General features: G+C 43.1%; 1 protein-coding gene across 4 annotated transcripts in view; it reads right to left on the reverse strand.

Annotated features, from left to right (window-relative positions):
* The window catches only part of CAMK1D (calcium/calmodulin dependent protein kinase ID), a 228,829-nt gene that overhangs the window by 45,085 nt on the left and 165,127 nt on the right, over positions 1-18,617 (reverse strand). For all 4 annotated transcript variants that reach the window (XM_075428202.1, XM_075428200.1, XM_075428199.1 and 1 more), the window contains exon 4: positions 2,321-2,459. In XM_075428202.1, coding sequence (XP_075284317.1) covers positions 2,321-2,459 — 139 coding nt within the window. The remainder of the gene's footprint in view (positions 1-2,320; positions 2,460-18,617) is intronic.

Here is an 18,617-nt window from a genome sequence, read left to right on the forward strand (position 1 = left end):
ATAAATAATTGTTATAGATGTTTCAAGGGTTGTATTTTTGTAGAGTGGATTCTTTCCCAGAGTTTCATTTTGGGGGATCACAATTCGAAACTTGCATTTATCATGATATTTTGAGATCATAAAAAGCCTTATTGTATCCCTATTTTTGCCATCATGGTATGTTTGTGCTAACAGAAATTCACAGCAGGTGTTCCTCATATACCATATTTTAGGAGTCATTTTAACAACTGATATGGCACTAACAAAGACTTGCAAACAAAAAGAAAGAAAGAAAGAAAGAAAGAGAAAAAGAGCTAGTCTTTGCTCCAAAATACCATTGGGGAAGTTTGGTTTGATGTAAATTCAGTATGCCCTTACATAAAATCTGAAAGCAATTTGTAGATGAATTCACTCCCCAATTACCATATCTCCTATTTTATTATAGGAACTTTTTAATAAGATTAATCTCTTTTAAAGTGAGAACTACAGCCTTCCTTTAAATTATAAAGGCAGGAATATTAAAAGTTCATACAATTGAATATAGAATCATAGCGTCATAGAATGGTTTGGGTTGGAAGGGACCTTTAAAGGTCATCTGAATTAAGAGGACTCAGACCTCCCTCCAAAACCTCTGGTTGCAGAAAGAAGCCTGGAGTCATTTCCCACAAATGCAACTTAAGAGAAAACCGGTCATGTTAAAATACTAAACAACACTTCCATACTAAAATGCAGTGGAATTCTAACAAATACGAGAATATTTCTGTGTACTTCAACATAAGAGCAGAAAATGAGTGGGAACTGAGGGCAACACACGAATGCTGTAAGAGACGAGAGACCAACCAGAGAGTTGGGGCTGTTCAGCCTGGAGAAGAGAAGGCTCCAGAGAGACCTTACTGCGGCCTTTCAGTACTTAAAGGGGGCTTATAAGAAAGATGGGGATGGGGTTTTTAGCAAGGCCTGCAGTGATAGGACAAGGGGTAATGGTTCTAAACTAAGGAAGGGTAGATGTAGACTGGATATAAGGAACAAATTTTTTATTATGAAAGTGGTGAAACACTGGCACAGGTTGCCTAGAGAGGTGGTAGATGCTCCATCCCTGGAGACATTCAAAGTCAAGTTGGACAGGGCTCTGAGCAACCTGATCTAGTGGCAGATGTCCCTGCTCATTGCAGGGAAGTCAGACTAGATGAAGATCCCGTCCAACCCTAACTATGCTATGGTTCTATGAAACCAGTGAGGTTACGTTTCCACCACTACTACCTTTGCTAAGAGGACTTGCCAAAACTTGCAAACATGCAGTTTAATATTACACCAAATTAAAAATGCAATTACTTTAAAAATACATTTAATAAAAAATCAAATTTAAGAAGTAAAAAACCGAAAACTTCTTTGTAGCTCTTGACTCTATTAATGTTCATTATGCCTTCACATAATCTGACCTGTTTTGCCGAATTCCATTGTCATTACATGGGAACAATTCAAAGCCAAAACATCAACATTCAAAGCAACTCCTGTTTGAGCCATCCCTCAAAAAAGACCCCCACAGGTGTTATTTCATTCACTGAATTCTTAATTTCTGGCAATAATGTTTGGTACAATTAACCAGCTTAGGAAATGAAAGCACAGTTTTCTTTTGACATTTGTATCTTCTTCTAATGCTTTCTGCTAATTTCTTATTTAAGATACTGAAGATGAGGAGATTTAGCTATGTGTTATGAAATCCAAGCCTTTCTGCTTTTCTTAATGACAATTTAATATACAGGAAGGAAACAATACAGAAATAATATTTTGTAGCTTTTTTTGCAAGAAAACCTGAGAGTTTTTGATGTGATAACACAGTACCGCTGAAAGGAAAATTATCTAAAAATTACACTGGCACACCATGTTCCTTAGAAGAAATCGTGCTGTTAACAGTGTCTCCAAATACACCAGTCCAAACAGCACGATAGGAAATCATTCCACTTTCCCACACTATTTATTGTTACTGATTATTATTAAGTAAAAGTAAATATAGCACAGCAAATCTGCAAGATACTTTACAACAGTAAACACACCCCAGCTGAAATGAGAATCTTGCCTTAATGTAATGTTTTGGGTCTTAATGAACAACTTTTCCCACACATGATACGTGCAAAAGTCCCATTGACAGCATGGATTGCGAAGTTCTCATTAAAGCCAATCACGATGGAAGGATAGGGAGCCTTCAGAGCACCCCTCTTGTGGTAAAACCTTACTGAAACAGCCAGTCTCCGTGGAGGCTAGACTTACATGCATTAGACTCATGTAATTACACAACCTTCATTAACTCTGCCTGGAGGACCAAGTCATGCCACAGTCGTACCTTGAGGTCCCTGTGCACGATGCCCATTCGGTGCAGGTAGTAGACAGCATCCAGGACCTGCCGAATCAGTGTGCTGGCATCCTTCTCAGTGTAGAACCCTTTCTCAACGATGCGGTCGAAAAGCTCTCCCCCAGACACTCTGGAAAACATGACGGCATGCACAAGTGGGAGGACATGCTTTGTAATGTGCTTTCTACCTCTCTAAAGCATGGTCATGGACATGCATTAGCCCCAGGCAGTCCAAACACACGTTCGTCTGGAGCTCTGGGGACTCTCCCACTGTCCCAACAAGCATTTAGTTTTGGTTTCTTCATAGTCCAAGGACTGGTCGCTCCCTCAGACACCAGAAGAGTAGCAAGGGGCAAAGAAAAGAAGTAACAGAACAAAACCAGAAATAGTTATGCTATCATGGACAGTAAAATCCATCACACATCAGAGAGTGCTCAAAGACTCACTAGAACTTGCGGAGAGAAATCACAACTCTACCCCAGCAAGAGCCAGGGGAGCAGACACCAGTTTCCACACTGTCCCACCCTAGTGAACTTTGGACAGGTGAACTCGGTCTGCTGTCCCCGCTGGTGCTGGCCCACTGAGACTGTAAGTGTCCCTCCTGGTACGAGCCCTTGGAGTTCAGTTTTCACTCCACCTACCGAAGCTTGGATTTTGCCCTGTAGGAATGGTCGCATTCTCCTTTTCCCACCAGCAAGTAAAATGCATATGGTAGTTGCTGCCAGTACCTATCAAGTGTTAGTTCATTAAAGGACTCTGGGTCTCTGGCAATTTTATATGCTCTCAGGGGTCCCCCCTTTTACTCGTACATGTACGTTCATTTATCAGCAGCCACAAACTCATCAGGCAGAGCACGGCCTCTGCCTGGCACTGTTAGCAGACAGTTATTGATGAGGGTGTGCAGATTACCAGTGCAATTAATCACCAGATGGCACAGATGGGGAAAGGATTCCACAACTCAAAGAGGAAAGAAAATAAAACCTTGACATCCCACTATTTAATGTCTGCTATATTATGCTTTTCCTCTGCCCTACTAGAAATATCACGTTCTGAACCCAATCTTAAATAAAGAATGGACACATTAAAACTCCCTGGAGGAGCATCTGGGGAAACAAAAGAGGAAAGAAATGTCTGAGTAATTGAAATAATAAAAAATACCCTACTAGGATAAATAAAAGATTTCTATTTTAACAAGCAAAACCTATTAAAAAACAAAATGTATGTGATATGTTTCTTCAGCAAGTTGCACCACTTAGCATATCATAAATAGCACAGTAAAACTTTCTTTAAAAACAAACCTAATAAAGGGAAAATAATAAATGATTACAGTCATTAAATACATATGGACTAGCAGCTTGCCATTACATGAACACTAGGTAATTCAGCCACTCCAAGCAATAATCTGCTTGATTAATGCCATGAAGTCACTTCCTAGGGAGCTTTGGAGTTTGAATGGAAGAGAAGGCTGCCACTAAAAATGAACACATTCAACTTCGAAACTGAAAAGCAATCTGGGAAGAAAAAAATAAACCAGATAATCCCTCTATTAAGTGCTAGGCAAACAAACCGAACAGCTTGCTAAAACATTGGCATTAAATCGAAAATCTGCAGTAAGGGTGAAGTTCATCCAGCATCTGAAGTCCACCCAGGAGACCCCCTGGCCACACCAGCAGCCCTAGGGCTTGCTGCTTGCTGCCGGCAAAGAGGGGCTGGAGCAGCAGCGCCGGGCTGACGGCGGGGCGAGCAAAACGCCCTTGTACCACATGGAATGGGAGAGCCTGGGACTCACGGGACAGTGGGGAAGGAGCCATAACAGGTAGAGCCTGCACCAGCAGAAGTGCACCCTGAATATCGCTCAGGAAAACTTCAGTTAAACCCCTTTTTTTCCTACTTTCTCGCAATAGGAGTTGTATTTCTCATATATGTACATATATATATATACACATACATGTATACATACGTATGTACATATACATAGGGTGTTGCTCCAAGCCGCTCTCGGTCCTAGACCCTTTCCCCAACCCATTGCGTGCCTTGCCGAGGGAAAAGGGACACATCTCTGCCTCGCCATTCGCTGAAGGCAGATACAGTTTTATTGAATCTGGCTCTTACTAGCTGACTGTCTTTTTATATTTCCCCTGCAGTCCTTTTGTTTCCTGTGGATTGATTGCAATGAAAATTGAGCCCACGCAGTAATTAATATGACTGAATACAGCACATTTCCCCATGAAAATGCTGTGCGTGCTGTTTTGTAATTTCATAGTTAGTCTTGTTATATTCAAGAGATAGACACTGCTTTAGTAGATACTGATTTATATCGCGTGCTTTCCTTCACAAGGACTCTGACGTTTGCAGAGAGTATACTTCCACAACAATTTTTTCATTAAAATGACAAAATTTCCCTCCATGTCAGCTCACTCCCCATCCCCCTTAAGCTTCATTTTTAATTGAAAGCTTTTCTTAGTCAAATTTAGTCCAGTGGATCTACTGTACCCAGGCTCAATCTGTTTACAATTTTCATTCAACACATGGAAAATATTTGCAATCTCTTCAATGACGCATTGCAAACCAGAGCTTAATCCAACGACTCAGGAGGAGCAGCCGGTAAATTCGCAGCCACCTGCTTATTCAGAGTGTCAACAGCATCCCAGGTACACACAGAGAGAGGAGGGACCTGTGCTCTTATGTATTTGTGTGGTGACTCCATGTTATGGTCCATGGGATTTGCATTACATGTTTGCACTTACCTACAGAGTCTCCCTGATGTGGGCAAGTGTTGTGACTGGGGTTCACCTCCTGGGGATGCTTTGCAACTCAGCACCCGAGGCCACAGCTACTTTACATGTGGATCTTATGTCCATATGGCTTGTCTCCTCCAAAACAGGGTTAAATCAACCATAATGTCATTGAGCATGCTGCTCCCCGTATGGTGCTCAAGGCCTGACATAAGTCAAGGCTCTTCCAGGAGCAAAGCAGCAAGGGCAGCTGTGGGAGAGCATTTGAGCTCTAAACTCATGATGGAGACATGGCCTGTTTGTCTAAAGCTGGTCTTGATCTCAACTCCCTCCATCCTGCTGAGACGGAGCTTGGCATTCTGGTCTGAACAGACGTGGGCACTCACAAAGCACTGCTGCAATTTGTTTGTTCCAGTCTCTATTATTATGGGATAATTTTTTTTTTTTTTTAATTGCAGCACCAGCCTTGCCATCTCTATGGCAATTCCGAGCAGTGCACAGGAGGCAGAGTTGAAACTGCAGGCAGTAAGGGCAGAATTAGTTCTTTGTCTTACAGAAATTTAAGACAAAATTTTCTGACCAGAAAGAGAGGGTAGGAGGGATTTCTCATTAGTGCAAGAAGACTGTTCCTGTCTTGCAGCTGGCACTGGTTCATGGAGCTGGACACAATGTCCCAAACACCAGCACAAGGAACCTTTTTCCCCCGCTGATTTTGATCTTGGTGCCCTGCAAAGAAAAAGTCAAAGGAGGAGTAGCCAAGTGCAGCTACCTGAAAAGCATTTAACCTTGGGAACAGCTCAAGTGTCATGCTGCCATCCAGGGTAGCATTAGCCCTGACCAGGGACTCAGAGCTGGGCAATAATCAGCAAAGTGGACAGATTTGCCTCTTCTGCACAGATATCTGCTGGGACAAACTACAAACTGCAAGGCATGTGTGGCTCCCTCCCTTGGACTTTGCTCAACCCCTGAACAGTGACTCGCCCCTCGTTCACCAACGGGTGTGGGGAAAGCCCAGCGCTTGGAGGGGAGCTAAGTTGGGTGTCCACATCACACATGACATCTCTAGCATGTGCCCTGCCTGGCTCCAGGAATATGGGAATCACTTTCAAAACCATGCCCAGAAGAGTCATTTATTTTAAAATGAAAAATAAAACCCCAACCATAATCATAGAATCATAGAACGGTTTGGGTTGGAAGGGTCCTTAAAGGTCATCTTGTTCCAAACTCCCTGCCATGGGCAGGGACACCTTCCACCAGACCACGTTGCTCAAAGCCCCATCCAACCTGGCCTTGAACACTGTCAGGGAGGGGGCAGCCACAGCTTCTCTGGACAACCTGTTCCAGGGCCTCACCACCCACACAGTATAGAATTTCTTCCTTATATCTAATCGAAATCTCCCTCTTTCAGTTTAAAGCCATTACCCCTTGTCCTGTCACTCCCGGCCCTTGTAAAAAGTCCCTCTCCAGCTCTCTCGCAGGCCCCTTCAGGCACTGGAAGGCTGCTGTAAGGTCTCCCCAGAGCCTTCTCTTCTCCAAGCTGAACAATCCCAACTCTCTCAGCCTTTCCTCACAGCAGAGGTGCTCCAGCCCTCAGATCGTTTTTGTGGCCTCCTCTGGACCCCCTCCAACAGGTCCATGTCTGTCCTGTGCTGGGCGCTCCAGAGCTGGACGCAGGACTCCTGGTGGGGTCTCACCAAAGTGGAGCAGAGCAGCAGAATCCCCTCCGTCGACCTGCCTGCCATGCTGCTGGGGATACAGCCCAGGATATCGTTGGTCTTCTGGGCTGCGAGTGCACATTGCTGAATCATTTTGAGCTTCTCGCCAGCCAGGACGCCCAGGTCCTTCTCAGCCAGGCTGCTCTCAATCCATTCTCTGCCCAGCCTGTATTTGTGCTTGGGATTGCCCTGACCCATGTGCAGGACCTTGCACTTGGCCTTGCTGAACTTCAGGAGGTTCACACAGGCCCACCTCTCAAGCCTGACAAGGTCTTTCTGGATGGCATCCCTTCCCTCCAGTGTGTTGACTGCACCACACAGCTTGGTGTTGTCAGCAAACTTGCTGAGGGTGAACTCAATCCCACTGTTCATGTCGCCAACAAAGACATTAAACAGCGCCAGCCCCAATACCAACCCCTGAGGAATGCCACTCGTCACTGGTCTCCACCAGGGAATACGGTTCATATTTATAAATATTAAGTTTTCACTTCTACTACATCTTTTACCTGAGGTTATGTGCCTTTAGCTCAAGCCACTGACTATCAACATGAAGAAGGCCAGAATAAACATTATTTCTGTCTTCTCAGACTTGCCCCAATGAAACAACCTGGAATTCTAGCAATGTCCTGTTGCACAAGCCCTACCCCACTAAGACAGGTGTTTTGCCATCAAACTCCAGTTTGAAGAGGGGCAGTAGGACACAGCTTGACCAAATGAAAAAGCCATTATCTGCAGTTCCAATGGAGAGACAGATTGCACTCTGGTTCCAGGTGTTCCTGAGATAAAACCCTACAGATTTAGTGTTTCATTAAGGAGACCTCATATATCAATCTTGCAGATGATGCAGATCTTTCAGAGGATCTAGCCTGGTGCTGGAGTTTGCACTAAAATCCTACAGTCCTCTAGTCTGGGGTCAGCTACAAGAAGTTTGCTCAGCTCTAATGAACATCAACAAGGAAACAGAGATAGATGTTAAAAACAGAATCAGTGTATGTTGTTATATTTTTAATCTTTTTTTTTTCTTGACTGGATTTGGCGATTTTGCCTCTTGTTTCTTCCCAATTTGGTGTTTAAATGTAGATCCAAACCTCCAGCACAGGCCGCCACACTGAATGTCTCAGTTTAGGACAGGTTGCAAAACACTTTGAAAATGCCGACGGTTTGGTGTACATGGATGAGCTACCTCGTTGTTTGGGCTGTGTGTGTGCGCACTGTTGGCTGAACACCCTGCACAGACAGTAAAAAAGGACCCTGAAAGACCTCACAATCCTCATTAGAGGCAAAGGAGAGGTCACTCTACCAGTCTCCTAAGAATTATTAAGGCTCTGTTCAAGGGTTGGTGTCAGTCCTTGTCACTACACAGTTTCAATATTTTTGCAATTTCAAACTTATACACATAACTTGGGAGAGATGAGGAAACATTTCAGCATCAGTATTACACCCTTACTTTACATTCACCCATTTCACCATCTAATTCACCAGGAAGGAGCCAAACTGACAAACAAAAAGAAAACCGCTCTGTTGCAGGTAAGGAGAAATTATGTGATCAACCTTTTTCTGAGGCATCAGGAAAGCAGAACATACAAAGTTTCAAAGAAATGCTTTGTTTAAAGATGAGCGCCAAACGAAAGCTCTTTCATAATTTAAGAGTCCTAAACTCGTAAAGAAAGAGCCAATCTCTCTGGATTTCTGATGTTTTTGCCAGTAGTGTGAAACCTGAACCTGCGTGTTGCAGGTCCCTCTGCCAGACCACCACTGCAGCGGGGCTGCCTGGCAGGGGACAGCCCTACATATGTTAGCCTTCAGGTAAATAAATAACTGAATAAAAGAACAAATAAATGCTGGAATTAAAAAGGCATTAGTCATATATTGATATTAACGTCTTCATGGTATCCTGCCTTTCTCTTGCTGGTACCATCTGTGTGTGCAGATAAATCCTCTCATCTATTCACCCCCGCATCCCCCACTGTTATCAAGTGTAGGAAACTTTCTGTTTGTTTCAGGAGCTTGAAAAATAATACCCTTTGAAAAATCACTTTGACTTCTTTGCTATTTGGCAAAACATTGATGTTTTTTATTCTGTCTCTTTTGGAGTGCAGGCTGGAATTGCTCTGGATTGTTTACTGCTTGACAGTTTAATTGCTTTTTATCAAAAGTCTTATTGATGAACTCATCAGCAGCAGATTTCTGCAAATAATCCCATCAAAGCTATTCAGAGCTTGTAGGCTTTTCCCTCCAGAAGCCCGTGTAGTTCACCTGCTGCTTCACTGTTGTTCAAGCCATGATCCAGCCTCCATTGGACAAGTCATCAAAGCACCACCACGCTGCATTAGAAGAACCAGCGTGGAAAGGCAGAGACACCCCTAGGGCCTCACTAATACTGTTTGAACCTGCAGATTAGGCATGCCTAACGAAAAGAGGGCTGATTTCAGAAACTTGGAGCAGGAGGCATCCCAGGCCATATGAGAAAGAAGTTAAATATGAGTATTACCCTACAACTGTGAACAGCTTACCAATCAGAAGTTACACGTTCACAGTTTCCTACAATATAAATCAGAAAAAGCACAAAACTCAGCCCCCAGGGCACAAAGCTGGAAGTGTGAGGTGAGATAAGCAAGACCAAAGGGACCGTTCCTGGGAAGTTCTGGCTTAGAGTATGAGTTTTCTCTAATGAAGACATTCTTATTAATACAAATATTTCCACTTTTAAAATTTATTTTGTTTTTGATGGAGGGCTTTTCTGTTTGGCCTTAAGCTTCCTCTGCATTGTGAAAATGCATGAGAACCAGAAAGCAAACCTGGCCAGCTCGCTGTTTGAAAGGAAAGAGAAATTGGCTGCCCTCATCTCATTGTTCAAATGACGTAACACATAAAAAAACCCCGAGTAAACAGATTAATAGATTTTAGACCCAGAAAGGAACATTATGATTATTCAGTTTGACCTCTTGCAAATAGAAGCAAGCGATTAAAATTCTCCTTGTGCTGATAATCTAAGATGTTAACCAGGCAGGGACAGATATTGTTATAGAAATATTGTACATCCTACAAAGACTTGCCTTATTCAGTATACATATCAGAAAATTGCACTGGCTTTCTCATTTGCAGCACATCATAAAATATACAGCTGGAACAAGGAAAGGACTTTCCTTGTTATTGTAGCTTTAAATCACCCACCTTAAAACCTGATGGTAACATAAATATATGCTCCAAGGCCACGAAAGAAAGGACGCAGGATTAATTTTGGTTTATTTTTCCAGAATACAGGTGTGTGCATGTGGTAGAGAGGGATGGATGGGTGTTAGTACCCTCTCCTTTGATAGTGCAGTTCAACGCAACGTTGCTGTGGGATTTATTCTGGGGGGCTGATGGCTCCTCAGCCCTTCACCACCGCTGTGATGGTGGCTGCATCAGAGGGCTGTCCCCAACCCTAAGGGGTTGTTTTGGAAGAGTTTGGGCAAAAATGATGTAGTCATCTCTCAAACTGAGAACCAAACTGAACAAACTAAGACCTTTTTTTCCCTGCATTAAAAGTTTCATATGACATTTGCTGAGCAGCTGTAGTGAAGCTGTGCTTTGGAGAACAGACTTCTGTTTCCACTGGGACAAGACCGTTTAGTCTCCGGAAAGCTCAGCTCAGGGACATAATGTAGTTTGGCAGTTAAAATCTTCGGAGACAACATTTTCCTTCACAGAATCCCTACTGTAGAGATCTTTTGAGGTCCATGATTTTTTTGAGGTCAATGCTTGTCTTGTTTTATTAAAAATATTATTCCATATTCATATATTCAACTTTGTATTCTAAATTTCCCCTTATTCCACCAGTGGTAAAATCTGTGACAGCACTAATAGCAACGAAATGACAAAGGACCTCAAGTTTTTAAGTCTCTTGTGACTAAACCTTACTGACTGACAGCTTATGACAGCCCTTCAAATGCCAGCAGCCCACTTGTCTCCATGTACGCTTGTCCCCCCAGGCAGTGGCGCGTTGAGGAGACCTAGGACCTGCCAGCTACGGCAACACTCCCGCGGTGCTGCTATCACTATGTATGAGGCACGTATCTGTAGTAAAGCAACCTGTGCTGATAACCCCACCATGCAATCAAATCCTAAGGAATATTGTAGCAAACTTTCACATCTCTAGCACTCTTCTGAGGTCTACAAGCACCATGATGGGCAGAAGATGGGCACATCTTTTTTCCACTCTTCTGATCTGTTATAGTTTGATTGGCACCTCCACAGGAGCCAAGGAATCATCCAGTATTAGCAGCCTGAGCACACTCAGGTGAGCTCCTTGCCATTAAAAAAAAAAAAATCTATGAACATATACGTTGGTAATTCAGCCTGTTTTTCTTCATGGCTTTGCACTAAATGAAATGGCAAAGCTGAAGCTCAGCGATGGTGACCTCCACCTGTGCCCACCATGTCAGTTTTGATGTCACCACATGTGAATCCTTACACACAATGGATTCACCACAGGTATCACTGCGACAAAACCCCCAGCATTTTAAAAAATGTCATTAAAGCATGCACAGTATGCATCATATAACTCAAAAGGTTATTTTTAAAGAAGCAGTTACTTCCTGATTCATTCATTTCTTTATGTGAGATGTCGGCAAATCAGCCTGAGCACAATCACTCTTGCTTACTGTATATGTATATATATGTATACATTTATATACACGTTGTCTCAACCTTTCTCACTTTGCTTCTAGAAAACGGAAAAGTAGAGCTCTGTAGACAAGCCTCCATACAAAATACCTTTTCCGGTGTGTTCGGACTGGAACAATGTATTTCCTAACTGCTGTCATATTCCTCCAGCTCTCCATAAAACAGGTGGATAGCTAAAATCTGGAGAAGATTCCTCACCTGAGAGTAATTTAAAAGTAGGTCATGTTTCAGCACTAATAGGTTGGGTTTGTTTTCTTTTTGACTTGTTTTCCAATGGAAACCAAGCTCAACGTCCTGGAAGAACAGACCTAAAAATAATGAGAACTGATCTAACTGGAAATGGAAATGTAAATTATGCACTGTATAGTAAACATTTATGAAATACAAGATGAATGCAGCACTAAGAAATGTCCTAAATAGAAGAAAGGACCAGAAAAAAGCATAGTAAAGTCACTCTCAGCCAGAGCTCAAACAGCCCAGCTTTTCTGCGAATAACACTTAATAGAAATTTGCTTTTGTGTGTATATTCCTTTTTCTGAGTCTGATTTCCACATGCTTTCTCACAGGTAAGTTTGCAGGCAGACGTCATTGTGGAAACAGCCGATGTTAAGATAACACTGGGTGATACTAGTCTCAGTGCAGAAAGAGCTCTGAAGCTCCTTGCATCACCTCTATCTCACATAAATTCTACTTCTTTTTCAGCTTTTCTATAGGGTGTACAACACCTACAGACTTTGATCATCCCTCTGTACTAGGTGAACACAACCAAGGAAGATTTATTTTGAACCGAAGAAAGAAATGCAGTCAACTGGTCAAGATACGTTGTTGCAAAAATTAACTTGTCCAAGCAGTTGGTAGAAAACATACATTGGGAGCTAAACATGAAAACCAAACAGACCAGCTTAACTCTAAATGACATAGGTATCTTGTCTTATCAAATTGTTACAACAGCTACATATACATTCATGTGCTCTTCAACTTTTGAGAAAGCATGAAGAAATTTGCAGCGAATTGATAAAGAAAATCACAAGATTCTAGTTGTTTATAGTGAAGTATTTATTAAGAAATCTGCAAGTAACCAAAGCAAATACAAGTAAAAACCCATTTATGGAGCATGCACAATTTTAGGATATACAATATCTATAAAAATCAGGAAACAAATATTGGAGTTATCAAGCAGAGTTCTCTTTTTGCTCTGAGGCCTTGAAAAAAGCAAGCAGAAGGTTTGGGAGAAGACTGAGTGCAAAGGAGAAAACAATTTGTCCCTCTAAACCTCTGTGGTACACTCACACCTTCACTGTTTTTGACAAAGTTCATCTCACTCAGTCTTGTGAGTGTACAGAATAAGCACCCGTATGAGAGCTACCACCCCCGTCTCCTTCAGCCAACACAAGGAAGGAGGCATTTCTTGTGTGTGATGCTTCTAAGGGCACACGTCAGGGTGCGAGGAACAGAAATGTCCACTTCTGTGTTCATTTGGACAAATCCCAGCATGAAGACCTCTATGGGAAAGAGTCCCAAAGACACTTTGGCCAAAAGTATAGTAAAACTTGGGAAAATGCAGAGAAGAAAAACAAGCAGGGCTAGCAAACTTCTCCATGAAAAAAGAGATCAGATTTACAAAGAAAAGAGATGACAGAGGAGATACAATGGTGTTCTACAAAATCATGAGAAGGATGGAACATGGAAAAGGAGATATAAGGAATTACTTCTCAGCATAGACGGGGGATCTAACGGAATTAGCAGGTGGTGGATTTAAGACAAAAGCATCTGTCATTGAAAGAACAGATGAATCTTTGGTATGACCCAATAAAACTGTGCTCAAGTTCTTATGTTTGTGCTCATCAAATTAATTATTGAATTATTCACTCAGCTCTGGTCTGAATGTGCATACCTACATTAAGCAAGTCTTTCGATTCACTCACTTAAAATCAAATATGACAGATTCATAGATTTTGAAGCCGTTATGATAATCTAATCTGACCCCAGACAAAACAAAGACTGTATAATTTCTGCTTCAGATCCACAGCTCCTGGCTGGACAAAAGACTATCGTTTAGCAGTGTAGCCAGGCTTGACTTAAAAGATACCACTAATCCCTCGTCTGCTTTGTCCAGTGGTTAATTACACGCACTGACTAATTACATTGAGGTTTTTCCGATTATAATTTCTGATGTCCTGTCATTGGATCCCTTTCAACGCTGTCTGCAGACTCTTTAGCCATATTAAAGCAACCTTACTCTTTTCAGGTTTTGGTAACTTCATTTTTCTTGCTTCTATCTGAAGTTTCTCTCAAAAAATATTATATTTAACAGCTAGTTTCACAACCTCTGTGAAGAGATAACTAGAAGCTGAGTTCATATACATCAATACTGATTTCCATTTGGAAACTTAAATTACCATGTGAGTATCTTCACTCACATCTGCACCACTAATAATGTGGCCATTCCTGGACAGAATATGGACCAGTACTAAATATCTGCATTTCAATATTGAATAAAATATAATCTGAATAGAATATAGAGTCTCCAATTATCACTCTCTTCTGAGCAACATTCATTCAGTCTACTACATCTCAAGATGTTTATCTCACTGCCGTTCGATCAAAATATCCCTGTTTTCCGCAGCAGAGAGTGAATTTCTCCAATTTTGAGCGATGTAGAGAGACATCAAACTGAATTCTTACAGCTCAGTTGCAGTCTCAGCTAAATAAAACTTACGTGACTGTTTAGAGCAATATTATATCTTTAGCCAGTAAATTCAGTTTCAACTGGAGCTGCAAGGGCACCTGTAATGTTATTGAAGGAACCAGGAGGAACAGGAATTGAATTTGGAGGCCTCAGGATCTTATGCAAGTTGATTAATCTCTTGCCCGTCATCTCTAAAGAGGGCACAGTGGACGCAGGCCATGGTGAAGGAGGATGAGTGGCATACACAAAGAGATCGAAGCTGGGAAAAGCAGTTTATGGCAAACACAATGGTCCGAACCCCACCACTCCAACCCCACTGCACACCTGGCTGTGTCCCACCTGAGACCTTCCTCCCACTTACCCTACTAACTGCAATTTTTCACATTACCCATTCTGTCCCAGCTCCATGCAGGAAGCCTCTAAGTGGACGTGATTTGTGATGCTGCTCGTGCATTGCTGACGGGCCAGGAACAGCACTCGCGACTAAAGCTTCGTGTTTATTTGCAGATCGCCAGCTGCCTTCTTCCATTAGCAACAGCTAATTTCCAAGCTGCGCCCTTTACACAGATAAGGCACACCAGGGGCCAGAAGGGCCCGCTGATTTATTGTGGTTTGGCTGGAGGGTGGGCAGCACAGATATTCTCTCACGGCCTCGAAGGAAGATTTATGAAGTACAAAAGAGGCATGTTCTTAAAAAAAAAAAAAGAGAGAAAAGAAAAGGCATCTGGTCCCAATTCCTAATATTCTCCAAAAAAACACAGAAGTAGGGCATGTGAACGACCAAAGCTCATGTCATTTCTGCTTTTCAGCTACTGTGGGATGAGCTCCTCAAGGAGATGCTGTCCATGGCATCCCCATGAGAGATGGAAAGAATGAGGTGCCACCAGCAGCCAATGAAACAACCACGCAAAACTGGCCAGCAGAAAGGACAGCCTCCAAAATTGCTGGGAAACCACAAGTGAAACCAGCTGGGCATGGAGAGGACAGAAAGGACAATCCTGCCAACACCCTGTGCTTGCTCAGTCCACGTTCACTGCCCAGCACTAAAACCAGGTGCCGCAGCCACAGATTCACTGGTTTTATTCTGTGCCACAGCTGAATTTACTGCCTTTTGAAAGAAAAGAAACACCCTTCCTGGAGGGAAAGTATTTGTTGAAAGATATCGTAGGAGCCTAGTACACAAAAGAGAGTTTCCAGAATGTCCTACATAAAACAAATGTGCCCTGGGGCTTATTTTAATAATTCTTTAATTATTGCCTTACTGGTGGCTGATTTAGTCCAGGCCATTGAGATGTTTCTAATGGAAATCATCAATTCATAATAGAGATTACTTCCAAGAATCTAATCACACAGATGAAAACAGACACATGTTCATGCTAATAATGAGGACTCCAGCAAAAGAGGGAAGATTTTATGTATCTGTTATTTTTAAGGGCTTATTTGCTCCTGCATCTTAACAAACCAGGCTGGCCGACTGCCAGGCATTCTGTTTTTTACTAGGACTGTCCCATGGCCTTAGGAGAGATTTTATATATCCACTCACACATTATTGCTCCAAGGCTGCTGTCTACTGTAACACTTTACAGAGTTTCCTTGACATAGAAAACAAAAGTCTCCAGATAATTCTTCGTTAATCAACACAAGTAGCTCACCAGTAATTTTATTTTCAAGACAGAAGAGCAAATCAACGACAACAAGCAAATCCCTATAGTTCATGCTCAGTATTTTAGGGCTTTGTGTTACCATTGTTCTGTCCATTTCTGTAACATGTTTCAACAGGTGAATTAGTGACAAAATATAAAAGCTGATGCTTGAAAAAAGCAAAGCCATAATTGATACAATAAATAATCAAACTTAGCTGGAAAAACTGAGAAAAACTCAACCAGATCGTCTCAGATGCGGTAATCTGTGGGAGCAACTTGCACCACCAAAAGCCAGTTCAAAGAATCTAACTCACAGCAAATACCTGGGTCATCTTCTCAAGGGCAGCCCACCAGTTTGAGGATGGCAGTGGTGCTGGGGCAGGACACAGTGGCACTCCTGTCCATCCTGCACAACAGCACCATAAAAATCCCCCCCCCCCCAGGAGTGGCATCCCAATGACAACTCCTGGGAAGCACCACGCCAAAGCAGAGCAGGCAAAGAGTAATGACATGGTCCTCATTTTCCTCAAGCCACTCAGCCAACAGGAGTATCTCAAAGCATCCAACAGGAGTATCTCAAAGCCTCAAAGAAAACTTGCTGCCTCCTACCATTTGCCATGCCCCGTGCACAGTTCTTCCTCGAGCTCTACCTCCTGGGGACCTTTAAGGATGCAGTTTCCCCATGTTTCACATTTCATACTTAAACTGCCCTATAAAAACCCATTCATGAGCAAGCCCCAAGCAACAGCAAAAACACAAGCTGTAAAACTGCACCAGCTTCAGATTACAGCCATCGACCTGGTCCTCCCAGCTCAGCCTTGCTGCTCTCGGGGAGGTCCACAGCAGGAGATGACCCCAAGAATGTCCTTTCTGCCACGCATGCTGGCCCTGGATGAGGTATAAGCCAGCATACATGGTTTGGGACCTTAGCCCACTTCTGGGGGACACAAAGGGTTGTGCTGATGGGCATGACGCTGAGCTGGTCTGAGCTGCCACCATAACAGCTCATCACGCGCCGTAAGAAACCCTTGGCATTACCATTTAATTGCTATGTACTTAATTTGGCCAGTATAGGATCTGACAAAATCCTGGGCATTCCTGCTGACAACATGACCTCATAATTTCGTGGATTCAGCTGTGACTTTAAAAAATAAGTTTTTAATCTTCCTTTCACATTTTATAGGGATACTCCTAAGTGTTATAAACACAGTTGTGTGAAAAACAAAGTCAAAAGCTCCTCCTCCATCCCAAACCAAAACCAATTATTAGATCAAACCCAAACAATAATCTAGCAAATACAGCCCTCACTGTGTTCCTGGGCTGTGTGATTTATACACTGACTAAAACCACCAGGATGTTTACAAAACAGCTGGATACTTAGGGTTTGTTGCTATTATGGTAGTCAGGGCACACTGCAAAAACTCGTAGACAAAAATGAAATACAGACTTTGGCTGCAGGGCTCACAAGCCCTGCGCAGCAATCCTGAGTGTCCTGCATTTGGTAACAGCATCTGACAAGTGATGGGCAGATACCAAGTGTGACAGCCCCAGATGTGCCAGTGGTGTTGCACTGATTACAACAGCAGAGGATTCCCACCCACCCAGAGTTATCTGGGGCTTCGCAAGGAAGCAAGCCCACAGCCCGTGCGGCCAGCAACCACCCGAAGATTATGAAGATGGACATGGCAAGGTAGTGATGCGATTCATCTAGCACAGCAATCAGTTTGAAGTGACTTTCATCCTGGCACAGACCATATCTGTAGGAAACACCTCTATAGTAGCTACTCCAGTCACTGTCCAGTACAGATGAGATCTGAGTATCACGGAGCCAGACACCCAATGCACTGGGATGAAGAATGCCACTGTTTTAGCCTTTAAAGAGTCTGTGCCTTGTGTGTGCATATAACACAAGAGAGCTTTTGTAGGATCCCTGCTTTTGTCAAGCAGTTGCCTCCCAGCACCTTGAAGCCTGCACATTGATGCACAAGTATTAGGGCAAAACTATCTGCGCAACTGGCTGTCTGCAGGAGAGTGATTCTGAGATTGAAAATAGAGGAATCGGTATTAAAACTCAGTGCCCTCAGCCCAGGCACTGCCAGGGAGGCACCGAATCTCCCTAAGCCAATGCATTCAAGTCAGTAAATTGCTATTATGCTGGTCCAAAGGAAGAGACCAAAGAAAAGTGCTAAGAGGGTAAATATCCATAGATAGATGGTCTGACCTCTCTGCTGCTCGGGCAAGCTTTGGTTGCCTGCATACCAAGCAAGGTCTCACTAACACCAGATGTGGCAAAGAAATGAATATTACTGCAATAATTACATCTGATACTCACAGTATGAGTGCTATCACACAACCCCACAATCCTCCACAAGACCCTCGTGCCAGCGGGCAGGGAGGTGTGAGGTGTGCAGGATCATCACAAACATGAAAGCATGGTCAATGCAAGAGCTTCAAGGTAGGGGAGCGGCATTTTACCTTTGCTCTGCCACTGATTTCCTCTGCAATCTTGGGCAAGTCACCAAAGGATGAATCTAAAAATGGACTTTGGTGCTTTGAGGGGAAATTAGGCATCTACAACCAAATGCATACTTTAGATGACCTGAGTACCACCACTGCCAGCAGGTCCCCTCCATGCAGCCAACTGTGAGCAGCAAAGCTCTCCGGACACGGGGCACAAACTCCACTCCCTGCTCTAGCTGGAAGAGAGGAGAGAGGGATTCAAGCCAGTAGCTCCAACTCTTGGGAGGCGCCCTAAACCACAGGGTGTTTTCCATACCTCCTGCTGGAAACGTTCCGCCTCTCAGAAAATAACTCATGACTCCCTCAGCGCCGTAACAC

Source organism: Opisthocomus hoazin, chromosome 8 (assembly GCF_030867145.1).
Source record: "Opisthocomus hoazin isolate bOpiHoa1 chromosome 8, bOpiHoa1.hap1, whole genome shotgun sequence".
Classification (NCBI taxonomy): Eukaryota; Metazoa; Chordata; class Aves; order Opisthocomiformes; family Opisthocomidae; genus Opisthocomus; species Opisthocomus hoazin.